General features: G+C 43.6%; 1 protein-coding gene across 8 annotated transcripts in view; it reads right to left on the minus strand.

The window, feature by feature from the left end:
• LOC123993554 (phospholipid-transporting ATPase IA-like) overlaps positions 1-13599 on the minus strand; it is a 197570-nt gene that overhangs the window by 114153 nt on the left and 69818 nt on the right. For all 8 annotated transcript variants that reach the window (XM_046295834.1, XM_046295836.1, XM_046295831.1 and 5 more), the window contains exons 3-5: positions 11960-12059; positions 10302-10400; positions 936-981 (exon numbers count right to left, since the gene is read on the minus strand). In XM_046295834.1, the coding sequence (XP_046151790.1) occupies positions 936-981; positions 10302-10400; positions 11960-12059 (245 nt within the window). The remainder of the gene's footprint in view (positions 1-935; positions 982-10301; positions 10401-11959; positions 12060-13599) is intronic.

Genomic DNA, 13599 nt, shown 5'->3' on the forward strand with positions numbered 1-13599 from the left:
ACCCCAAACTTTTGAAAGGTTGTGTGTGTGTGTATATGTATATGTATATGTATATGTATGTGTATATGTATGTATGTGTATATGTATGTATGCGTGTGTGTATGCGTGTGTGTATGTATGCGTGTGTGTATGTATGTGTGTATGTATGTATGCGTGTGTGTATGTATGTATGCGTGTGTGTATGTATGTGTGTATGTATGTATGCGTGTATGTATGTATGCGTGTGTGTATGTATGCGTGTGTGTATGTATGCGTGTGTGTATGTATGCGTGTGTGTATGTATGTGTGCGTGTATGTGTGTGTGTATGCGTGTATGTGTGTGTGTATGCGTGTGTGTGTATGTATGTATGTATGTATGTATGTATGTATGTATGTATGTGTGTATGTGTGTATGTGTGTATGTATGTGTGTATGTATGTATGTATGTGTGTATGTGTGTATGTGTGTATGTGTGTATGTATGTGTGTATGTGTGTATGTATGTATGTATGTATGTATGTATGTATGTATGTGTGTATGTGTGTATGTGTGTATGTGTGTATGTGTGTATGTGTGTATGTGTGTATGTGTGTATGTGTGTATGTGTGTATGTGTGTATGTGTGTATGTGTGTATGTGTGTATGTGTGTATGTGTGTATGTGTGTATGTGTGTATGTGTGTATGTGTGTATGTGTGTATGTATGTATGTATGTATGTATGTATGTATGTATGTATGTATGTATGTATGTATGTATGTATGTATGTATGTATGTATGTATGTATGTATGTATGTATGTATGTATGTATGTATGTATACACATATATATACATATACATATATATACGCACACAACTTGTGACCTTAGTGAGCTATGAAAATAATTACCACTTGAAGGGCAATAAAACATCAATCAATCTAGGATTACAACAAAGAAGACAGAAAGAATTGGGCCGTACCTTGACATTCCTTCTTGTTGACAACACTGTCAGCGTTGTGACGTTTCTGCAAAAGAAGACAAAAGAAACCTGTTTAGTCAAGACAGAAAGTTAAGCCATTGAGACAATACACTAGCAATACAGTCAAGGGAATGATGACTGCATTGAAGAAGTGGTGGACTACATGGGGAATAGGGTGCCATTTTGGACTGAAACTATATATTGTGGCGGATTGCAACATATTCCTATAATCGAACTCTAATAGGGAAAAAACCCGGAGTCTGATGCCCCATAAAGTTTGAAGTTGTATTAGTCGTACGTACGGGACACACATGGTATACACCTTCCAACTAAATGCTTGCTCACAGGCGCCTTCCTTTTGCAGTAAGTAAAACACAGGAAGGCACAATTTATAGTCCAATAATTACAGTTGAAGTCGGAAGTTTACATACACCTTAGCCATGTACATTTAAACTCAATTTTTTACAATTCCTGACATTTAATCCAGGTAAAAATTCCCTGTTTCAGGTCAGTTAGGATCACCACTTTATTTAAAAAATCTGAAATGTTAGAATAATAGTAGAGAAAATGATTTATTTAAGCTTATTTATTTATTTCATCACATTCCCAGTGGGTCAGAAGTTTACATACACTCAATTAGTATTTGGCAGCATTGCATTTAAATTGTTTAACTTGGGTCAAATGTTCCAGTTATCCTTCCACAAGCTTCCCACAATACATTGGGTGAATTTTGGCCCATTCCTCCTGACAGAGCTGGTGTAACTGAGTCAGGTTTGTAGGCCTACTTGCTCGCACACGCCTTTTCAGTTCTGCCTACAACTTTTCTATAGGATTGAGGTCAGGGCAATGCCACTCCAATACATTGACTTTGCTATCCTTAAGCCATTTTGCCACAACTTTGGAAGTATACTTGGGGTCATTGTGCATTTGGAAGACCAATTGCGGCAAAGCTTTAACTTCATGACTGATGTCTTGAGATGTTGCTTCAATATATCCACTATTTTTCCTCATGATGCCATCTACACTGCTCACAAAAAATAAAGGGAACACTTAAACAACACAATGTAACTCCAAGTCAATCACACTTCTGTGAAACCAAACTGTCCACTTAGGAAGCAACACTGATTGACAATAAATTTCACATGCTGTTGTGCAAATGGAATAGACAACAGGTGGAAATTATAGGCAATTAGCAAGACACCCCCAATAAAGGAGTGGTTCTGCAGGTGGTGACCACAGACCACTTCTCAGTTCCTATGCTTCCTGGCTGATGTTTTGGTCACTTTTGAATGCTGGCGGTGCTTTCACTCTAGTGGTAGCATGACACGGAATCTACAACCCACACAAGTGGCTCAGGTAGTGCAGCTCATCCAGGATGGCACATCAATGCGAGCTGTGGCAAGAAGGTTTGCTGTGTCTGTCAGCGTAGTGTCCAGAGCATGGAGGCGCTACCAGGAGACAGGCCAGTACATCAGGAGACGTGGAGGAGGCTGTAGGAGGGCAACAACCCAGCAGCAGGCCCGCTACCTCCGCCTTTGTGCAAGGAGGAGCACTGCCAGAGCCCTGCAAAATGACCTCCAGCAGGCCACGAATGTGCATGCGTCTGCTCAAATGGTCAGAAACAGACTCCATGAGGGTGGTATGAGGGCCCGACGTCCACAGGTGTGGGTTGTGCTTACAGCCTAACACCGTGCAGGACATTTGGCATTTGCCAGAGAACACCAAGATTGGCAAATTCGCCACTGAGAATGTTCTGCTGCCTGCTACATCCTCCAGCATGACCGGTTTGGCGGTGGGTCAGTCATGGTGTGGGGTGGCATTTCTTTTGGGGGCCGCACAGCCCTCCATGTGCTCACCAGAGGTAGCCTGACTGCCATTAGGTACCGAGATAAGATCCTCAGACCCCTTGTGAGACCATATCCTGGTGCGGTTGGCCCTGGGTTCCTCCTAACGCAAGACAATGCTAGACCTCATGTGGCTGGAGTGTGTCAGCAGTTCCTGCAAGAGGAAGGCATTGGTGCTATGGACTGGCCCGCCCGTTCCCCAGACCTGAATCCAATTGAGCACATCTGGTACATCATGTCTCGCTCCATCCAACGCCACGTTGCACCACAGACTGTCCAGGAGTTGGCGGATGCTTTAGTCCAGGTCTGGGAGGAGATCCCTCATGAGGCCATCCGCCACCTCATCAGGAGCATGCCCAGGCGTTGTAGGGAGGTCATACAGGCACGTGGAGGCCACACACACTACTGAGCCTCAGTTTGACTTGTTTTAAGGACATTACATCAAAGTTGGATCAGCCTGTAATGTGGTTTTCCACTTTAATTTTGAGTGTGACTCCAAATAAATTTGATTTCCATTGATAATTTTTGTGTGATTTTGTTGTCAGCACATTCAACTGTGTAAAGAAAAAAGTATTTAAGAAGAATATTTCATTCATTCAGATCTAGGATGTGTTATTTTAGTGTTCCCTTTATTTCTTTGAGCAGTGTATTTTGTGAAGTGCACCAGTCCCTCCTGCAGCAAAGCACCCCCACAACATGATGCTCCCACCCCGGTGCTTCACGGTTAGGAGTGCGTTCGTCAGCTTTCAAGCCTCCCCCTTTTTCCTCCAAACATAACAATGGTCATTATGGCCAAACAGTTTTACTTTTGTTTCATCAGATCAGTGGACATTTCTCAATAAAGTATGATCTTTGTCCCCATGTGCAGTTGCAAACCGTAGTCTGGCTTTTTTTTAATGGCGGTTTTGGAGCAGTGGCTTCTTCCTTGCTGAGCGGCCTTTCAGGTAATGTAGATATAGGACTCGTTTTACTGTTTCCTCCAGCATGTTCACAAGGTCCTTTGCTGCTGTTCTGGGATTGATTGGCACTTTTCGCACCAAAATACGTTCATCTCTAGGAGACAGAACACGTCTCCTTCCTGAGCGGTATGACGGTTGCGTGGTCCCATGGTGTTTGTACAGATGAACGTGGTACCCTCAGGTGTTTGGAAATCTCAAGGATGAACCAGGCTTATTTCTTTTGATTTTCCAATGATGTCAATCAAAGAGGCACTGAGTTTGAAGGTAGGTCTTGAAATACATCCACAGGTACACCTCCAATTGACTCAAATGATGTCAATTCACCTATCAGAAGCTTCTAGAGCCATGACATAATTTTCTAGAATTTTCCAAGCTGTTTAAAGGCACAGGCAACTTAGTGGATGTAAACTTCTGACCCACTGGAATTGTGATACAGTGAATTATAAATTAAATAATCTGTCTGTAAACAGTTGTTGGAAACATGACTTGTGTCATGCAAAGTAGATGATCCTAACAGACTTGCCAAAACTATAGTTTGTTAACAAGAACTTTGTGAAGTGGTTGAAAAACGAGTTTTAATGACTCCAACCTAAGTGTATTCAAACTTCCGACTTCAACTGTACATGTGTTTTGGGGAAAGGGGTGTTTAAACTGTACAGTATTTAGCAATCATAAGAGTCTGGGAGAACAGTTGTGGTGTGTGTGTGTGTGTGTGTGTGTGTGTGTGTGTGTGTGTGTGTGTGTGTGTGTGTGTGTGTGTGTGTGTGTGTGTGTGTGTGTGTGTGTGTGCTAAGATGCAGAGAATCACAGCAGGTGGTCAGTTCAGTTCTGTAGGAGCCAATCTGATCTCTGTTGCAGATACAGATGATGATTTATGATGTAGACTAAATATCCTACAGCCGGCTTCTTGATTAAGTCATAGTAAAGGTCTGATTAATGAAATTTGCATGTTTGGCTAGAATTGTATACATCTACCCATGTATTTACAGTGCATTGAAAAGTACTCAGATCCCTCCAGCGTTAATCTCAAATTTATTCAATATTTTTTTGACATATCAAAACCACACACAATACCCCATAATGACAAAGTGAAAACAGGTTTTAGACATTTTTGATAATGTATTAAAAATAAAACAGCGATACCCAATTTACCTAAAAAGTATTCAGACTATTTGCTATGACACTTGAAATTGAGCTCAGGTTTTTTTCCACTGATCATCCTTGATGTGGCTACAACTTGGAGTCCACCTGTGGTAAATCCAATTGATTGGACATGATTTGGAAAAGCACACACTTGTCTATAAGGTCCCACAGTTGACATTGCATGTCAGAGAAAAAAACAAGTGGTGAGGTCAAAGGAATTGTCCGTGGAGCTCCGAGACAGGATTGTGTTGAGGCACAGAGCTGGGGAAGGGTACCAAAACATGTCTGCAGCATTGGATGTCCACAAGAACACAGTGGCCTCCATCATTCTTAAATGGAAGAGGTTTGGAACCTCCAAGACTCTTCCTAGAGCTGGCCACCTGGCCAAACTAAGCAATCGGGGGAGAATGGCCTTGGTCAGGGACTTCTCCAAGACTCAATGGTCATTCTGACAGAGCTCTAGAGTTCCTCTGTGGAGTTGGAGGAACCTTCCAGAAGGACTATCATCTCTGCAGCTCTCCACCAATAAAGGCCTTTGTGGTATACTGGCCAGACGAAAGCCACTCCTCAGTGAAAGGCACATACGATGAAGCATGGTGGTGGAAGCATCATGCTGCGGGGATGTTTTTCAGCAGCAGGGACTGGGAAACTAGTCAATATTGAGGGAAAGATGAACGGAGCACAGTAGAGAGAGATCCTTGATGAAAATCTGTTCCAAAGCGCTCAGGCAAAGGTTCACCTTCCAACAGGACAACAACCCTGACCACACAGCCAAGACAACGCAGAAGTGGCTTCGGGACAAGACTCTAAATGTCCTTGAGTGGCCCAGCCAGAACCCAAACAAACATTTCTGGAGAGATTTGAAAATAGCTGTGCAGCGACGCTCTCCATCCAACCTGACAGAGCTTGAGAGGATCTTCAGAGAAGAATGGGAGAAACTCCCCAAATACAGGTGTGCCAAGCTTGTAGTCATACCCAAGAAGACTCGAGGCTGTAATCACTGCAAAATCGCTGCCAATGACTCCTTGCTGTCCCCAGTCCACGTGGCCATGCTGCTGCTCCAGTTTCAACTGTTCTGCCTGCAGCCACCCCTCATAGCCATGTTCCTCTCTAGGTTTCTTCCTAGGTTCTAGCCTTTCTAGGGAGTTTTTCCTAGCCACTGTACTTCTACACCTGCATTGCTTGCCATTTGGTGTTTTAGGCTGGGTTTCTGTACAGCACTTTGTGACATCAGCTGACGTAAGAAGGGCTTAATAAATACATTTGATTGATTGATTGATTCTGAACACTTATGTAAATGTGATATTTCAGTTTGTTTTCTAGCCCGGTAATGTTGCTTCAGTAATGTTGTCCGGCTGCAGCACTACGCCACTACAGCAACATTACCCGGCTGCAGGACTATAGCAACATTACCCGGCTGCAGGACTACAGCAACATTACCCGGCTGCAGGACTACCTCAACATTACCCGGCTGCAGCACTACAGCAACAATACCCGGCTGCAGCACTACAGCAACATTACCCGGCTGCAGCACTACAGTAACATTACCTGGCTGCAGCACTACAGTAACATTACCCGGCTGCAGCACTACAGTAACATTACCCGGCTGCAGCACTACACCACTACAGTAACATTACCCAGAAGGGAAAGTTAAAGACCTTAACAAAGCCCATTCAAAGCCCAATTTCCCCAGTTGGTAATTTTACTAATATTGAGGACAATACGCATCTTCGTTGCACAGTATTTAACATGTCAAACAATACAACGACTTTAAAAGGACTATAGAGGGCTACCCTTCCCCTAAAAATATTTTCCCAGCCAGAGTCCAGACTTGAACCCAATCAAACATTTCTGGAGACCAGAAAATAGCTTTGCAGCGACGCTCTCCATCCAACCTGACAGATCTTGAGAGAATCTGCAGAGAAGAATGGCAGAAACTCCAGAAATACAGGTGTGCCAAGCTTGTAGCGTCATACCCAAACAGACTCGAGGCTCTCGCAGTAAAAGGTGCTTCAACAAAGTAGAGTAAAGGGTCTGAACACTAAGGTAAATGTGAAATTTCAGTTTGTTTGGTCTTAGAACAAAGTAGCCTAGCTATTAATACTGCTGAGAACAGTGAGGAGCTCCTTCTGCAACTTAAATACCCTTCAAATATCTGAGGTGTAGCCTACCAGTATCCCTCCATCAGACAGCCAACATTTTTCAGGCATGAAGAAAAGTAAAGACACAAATGCTTTTGTGAGTTGGAAACTATTCCACTGAGGTTTTGATGTGCACCAAACGCAACTAAGCCTACTACTCGCCCAGCAGTCTTTGTTGAGTCCCTTGAGGGAATTGCACATCATTACAGGTTGCCTTAGATGTTCTCCACATTGTCTCCCCCTCACTCCTGCTTTTTCCTTCACTCAGACATACAATAGAATTAAATATAATTCGATATCCATGCAATGTGCTGGAGTGGCTAATGAATGTAGCTGTATGTCACGTGGAGGAGCACTGGCTCTCACCCACCAGCTGCAGCACCGTTGCCCGGCTTGCAGCACTACAGCGACGTTGCCCGGCTTGCAGCACTACAGCGACGTTGCCCGGCTTGCAGCACTACAGCGACGTTGCCCGGCTTGCAGCACTACAGCGACGTTGTCCGGCTTGCAGCACTACAGCGACGTTGTCCGGCTTGCAGCACTACAGCGACGTTGTCCGGCTTGCAGCACTACAGCGACGTTGTCCGGCTTGCAGCACTACAGCGACGTTGTCCGGCTTGCAGCACTACAGCAACGTTGTCCGGCTTGCAGCACTACAGCAACGTTGTCCGGCTTGCAGCACTACAGCAACGTTGTCCGGCTTGCAGCACTACAGCAACGTTGTCCGGCTTGCAGCACTACAGCAACGTTGTCCGGCTTGCAGCACTACAGCAACGTTGTCCGGCTTGCAGCACTACAGCAACGTTGTCCGGCTTGCAGCACTACAGCAACGTTGTCCGGCTTGCAGCACTACAGCAACGTTGTCCGGCTTGCAGCACTACAGCAACGTTGTCCGGCTGCAGCACTACAACATATGAAATCCTGCTCCAGAGCACTCAGGACCTCAGACTGGGGCAAAGGTTCACCTTCCAACAGGACAACGACCCTAGCACACAGCCAAGACAACATAGGAGTGGCTTCGGGACAAGTCTCAATGTCCTTGAGTGGCCCTGCCAGAGCCCGGACTTGAACCCAAACAAACATCTCTGGAGAGACCTGAAAATAGCTGTACAGCCACACTCCCCATCCAACCTGACAGAGCTTGAGAAGAATGGGAAAAACTCCCCAAATACAGGTGCCAAGCTAGTAGTGTCATACCCAAGAAGACTTGAGGCTGTAATTTCTGCCAAAGACTCTTCAACAAAAGTACTGAGTAAAGGGTCTGAATACTTATGTAAAATGTGCCATTTCCGTTTTTTATTTTTAATAAATTAACATTTCTAAAAACCTGTTTTTGCTTCGTCATCATGGGGTATAGTGTGTAGATTATTTTTTTAAATCATCAAATCAATTTTAGAATAAGGCTGTAACCTAACAAAATGTGGGAAAAGTTAAGGGGTCTGAATACTTTCCGAAGACACTGCATCTGCTCAAGCATGAAATAACAAAAGCACAGCGTATACAGGGCTCCTAAAATACACACACACACACACACACTTGTGTTGCCTATACAATGCAGGCCTATTTATTTCATATAGTGATTAGTTCAGAACAAAGCTATGAGGGGACACTGAGATGTGACTGATGGATCAATGATGAATGTTTTATGAAGCATGCGGGTCAATCATTGAGTCGGCCGTTTCATCATTGGGAGCTGATGGGAAGGAGACTGGGGTGGGCGTGGTGCAGGTGACCTTCATCCTAATAAAGACAGTAATCACCTTGCTGCTCCAATATTTATCACGAGAGGCCTTGGTGTAAATTGCTGCGCTGGTCACTTCACCACTAGATGCCAGATATAAAGACAACATTGCTAAAGTTATAGGATAACTATTACAGTCCACTGGGAGCTGGGCTAGGCAGAGAGGATCGCATTGCAGGGGCACAGCTAAAAAGCGCAGCATACTCTGGCTTGGTACAGTACTGAATTCAATTCACCATTGGCAATGGGTCTTGGGAAATGTGTAAAAACAAAAAACGAATGTGTTAACCTTCAAAATAGACAGGCATAAATGCTGGTCCACATTTCACAAACATCTGTTAATCAACATGAATTTCAGCAAATGGACACAACTGTTTCTGTGCATGAACTTATATAGGCTAATTTATGGACTGAGTAGCCCAGTGCAGTGCCCAGCTGTGACCGGTCCAGTCTGTGTGTACCTGTGACCTGCTGTGTTCCCGTCACCACAAGGTCTCCTCTCTGCAAGGAATCCCATACAGAACACTCAAAGGACAAGTGGCCTGAATCCAACAATACCAAGCAGACCGTGCAACTGAACATCTATTCACTCTCATCCATTTACAGTGGCTACCGTATTGAGTTAGAGTATGGTCAATTCAATCCAGGCAGGCATCTTGCCTAATACTGAAATACTATTTTTTTCTTCTATTGATAAAGTCTAGAAGTGTGCCAGTCTCACACAAACGCTCAAATGCAACAGATTCCTCCTTGACAATGCATTATGTCCTTTAGGCAATACGGTTAACCATTAGCCTACTTTTTATACATTTTTATTCAGCCTTAATGGAACCTAAATTAGCCTGAGGTCAGAAGACTTAAAGAGATTGAAAGGGATTTTAAGCACTTACAAAATTGTAACATATTGTACAAATTGGAATTCATAACATATCATACCAATTGGATGATGTACACAACAGTGCACAACTTTCGGGGACCCTTTTGGTTTGTGAGTGCTACTTTCAAAACAACTGGCTGAAATTATACAAAACCTTAAACACATCTTTAAAAGCCTTGAAAACACACAGGTGCTGTTAATGTCAGACTAAGGTATCAAAGGGGCAATTTGAGTTAAGTGTTCCCCCAGTGTTCAGTGTTGGTAGTGTTCCCCCAGTGTTGGTAGTGTTCCCCCAGTGTTGGTAGTGTTCCCCCAGTGTTGGTAGTGTTCCCCCAGTGTTGGTAGTGTTCCCCCAGTGTTGGTAGTGTTCCCCCAGTGTTGGTAGTGTTCCCCCAGTGTTGGTAGTGTTCCCCCAGTGTTGGTAGTGTTCCCCCAGTGTTGGTAGTGTTCCCCCAGTGTTGGTAGTGTTCCCCCAGTGTTCAGTGTTGGTAGTGTTCCCCCAGTGTTCAGTGTTGGTAGAGTTCCCCCAGTGTTCAGTGTTGGTAGAGTTCCCCAGTGTTCAGTGTTGGTAGTGTTCCCCAGTGTTCAATGTTGGTAGTGTTCCCCAGTGTTCAATGTTGGTAGTGTTCCCCAGTGTTCAATGTTGGTAGTGTTCCCTCACCAGATCCTCAATGAACTCCTTGACTGCTGCCACCACCAGGATGAAGAGGAGCGGCACCAGAGTTGTCCAGCGACCCGTGGGCGACACATCCGGAATTTGCTGAAAGGAAAAGCACACGTCCCAGTTCAAAATCAAACATCACTGAATCACATAGGTATCCTATTCCCTTTATAGTGCACTATTTTTGACCAGTGCCTACAGGCTGATTTTGAAATAAAAAATATCTAGTGATCCCATGAGTATCTAGCTACAGTGTAGCACCTGTTCAGTCAGTATTGACCAAGCCAGCACCTGTGGAAGTAAGTTCTCTCCCCCGAGAGCATCCCATGGTGATCGGTGTCCTGTGTGAATCTAAGTGTGCGTTCTCTAATTCTCTCCTCTCTTTCTTTCTCTCTCTCGGAGGACCTGAGCCCTAGGACCGTGCCCCAGGACTACCTGACATGATGACTCCTTGCTGTCCCCAGTCCACCTGACCGTACTGCTGCTCCAGTTTCAACTGTTCTGACTTATTATTATTCGACCATGCTGGTCATTTATGAACATTTGAACATCTTGGCAATGTTCTGTTATAATCTCCACCCGGCACAGCCAGAAGAGGACTGGCCACCCCACATAGCCTGGTTCCTCTCTAGGTTTCTTCCTAGGTTTTGGCCTTTCTAGGGAGTTTTTCCTAGCCACCGTGCTTCTACACCTGCAATGCTTGCTGTTTGGGGTTTTAGGCTGGGTTTCTGTACAGCACTTTGAGATATCAGCTGATGTACGAAGGGCTATATAAATTAATTTGATTTGATTTGACATACAAACCGCTCTCCTGTGAAGTAATGACCCAAACATACACCTAGTTTCCAGAAACAGTCACATTTAGTGTCAAACGGTCTCATTAACGCTGTGTTAGTCAGCTCTCATTACCGTTGCATTAGTTAGCAGAATCCAGAGTGATAAAAAATTGAGGTTTAAGTCTCGCCCTGAATCCATTGTCCTAATCGACTCCGTGGAGCTTTGAACTTCTAGGAGAGAGTTGTTTTTTTAGATTCACACTAAGGTTCTGTGAGGTTAACCGTAATCACTCTGAACTTTTAGTAGATTGTGGATTCCCTCTGGTCTATTATGCCACATTCTGGAGAAATCAAAGTTAATACGACAGAGTCACGTTCATTGGGGCATGCAAAGGAAAATGTTTTGATTAGGTTCGCAACAGAAAACTAAAATAAGCATTTCTTATTGGTCAAGTCCAGGTAGTCCCTCCATGTTTCGGTCCATTTTCATCCGTTTGGTGCCTAATGAACACAACCCTGATCTAGCCACACAAATCCCAGCGCCACCATCCAAATGAGAATATTTCCACACTATCCATGTGAGTGCTGGTCTGTGTTAGGAATCTTTGTTTGTCCTCTGCTTACAACTCATGTCTGGTAAACCACGGACATATAGTTGTGGTGCATTTTTAAAGCATCTGATGTGTGAAATGATGTGTGTTGAGGAAGTAAAACACTAAATTCCTTTAAAGAGGGACACTCACGCTCCCACATGTATTTTTCAGTAGTGTGTGTATTCAGTTTGGGAATGCATGTGGGGTATTCAGTGTGTTTGAATATTAATGTAACCTTTACTACAGATGGCAAAGCTCTAGCAACCAAAACAAATCATCTCTGTCTTACCTGCAGGAGAGCGATGAAGAGGAAGAAGGAGTTGGCAGCCCTTCTGAACTGAGAGTAGAGGAACCGAGGTAGGAAGGTGAGGACATTATACTTTGCAGTGCTGCAGGGCAGAGAAAAGGACATGTAGGGAGATTGAGAGAGAGAGAGAGAGAGTGAGTGAGAAAGAGAAAACAGTTCCGTTCCATGAATCAGTTTCTTTCCACTAACAGACATCTTATACCAGTAAACATAATATACAGTATACTCATTCAAGGGTTTCTCTTTGTTTTACCATTTTTCTACATTGTAGAATAATAGTTAAGACATCAAAAGTATGAAATAACAAGGAATCATGTATGAACCAAAAAAGAAAAAAAAGTAAAACAAATATAAAATATATTTTAGATTCTTCAAAGTAGCCACCCTTTGCCTTGATTACAGCTGTATACGCTCTTGGCATTTTCAATCAGCATCAGCTGGAATACTTTTCCAACAGTCTTGAAGGAGTTTCCATATATGCTGGATACTTGTTGGCTGCTTTTCCTTCACTCTGCGGTCCAACTCATCCCAAACCATCTCAATTGGGTTGAGGTCGGGTGATTGTGGAGGCCAGGTCACCTGATGCAGAACTTCATCATTCTCCTTCTTGGTCAAATTGCCCTTACACTGCCTGGAGGTGTGTTGGATCATTGTCCTGTTGAAAAACAAATGATAGTCCACCAAAACCCAAACCAGATGGGATGGCGTATCACTTCAGAATGCTGTGGTATTCATGCTGGTTAAGTGTGCCTTGAATTATAAATAACTAACAGTGTTACTAGCAAAGCACCACCACACCACTGCCTCCATGCTTCACGGTGGGAACCACATATGCAGAGATCATCCATTCACCTACTCTGCATCTCACAAAGACACAGCGATTGGAACCAAAAATCACAAATTTGGACTCGTACCAAAAGGACTGATTTCCACCGATCTAATGTACATTGCTCGTGTTTCTTGGACCAAGCAAGTCTTCTTATGGGTGTCCTTTAGTAGTGGTTCCTTTGCAGTAATTTAACCATGAAGGCCTGATTCACGCAGTCTCCTCTGAACAGTTGATGTTGAGATGTGTCTGTTACTTGAACTCTGAAGCAATTATTTGGGCTGCAATTTCTGAGACTGGTACTTCTAATGAACTTATCCTCTGCAACAGAGGTAACTCTGGGTCTTCCTTTCCTACGGCGGTCCTCATGAGAACCAGTTTCATCATAGCGCTTGATGGTGTTTGCGACTACACTTGAAGAAACTTTAAAAGTTCTTGACATTTTTCCACATTGACTGACCATGTCTTAAAGTAATGGACTGTCATTTCTCTTTGCTTATTTGAGCTGTTCTTGTCATAAAAGGGACTTGGTCTTTTACCAAATAGGGCTCTCTTCTGAATACAACCCCTACCTGATTGGCTCAAACGCATTAAGAAGGAAAGAAATTCCACAAATTAACAAGGCACACCTGTTAATCAAAATGCATTCCAGGTGACTACCTCATAAAAAAACTTGTTGAGAGAATGCCAAGAGTGTTCAAAGCTGTCGTCAAGGCAAAGGGTGGCTACTTTCAAGAATCTCAAATATAAAGTATATTTTGATTTGTTTAACACTTTTTTGGTTAGTACATTTATT

The sequence above is a fragment of the Oncorhynchus gorbuscha genome, linkage group LG13 (assembly GCF_021184085.1).
Source record: "Oncorhynchus gorbuscha isolate QuinsamMale2020 ecotype Even-year linkage group LG13, OgorEven_v1.0, whole genome shotgun sequence".
Classification (NCBI taxonomy): domain Eukaryota; kingdom Metazoa; phylum Chordata; class Actinopteri; order Salmoniformes; family Salmonidae; genus Oncorhynchus; species Oncorhynchus gorbuscha.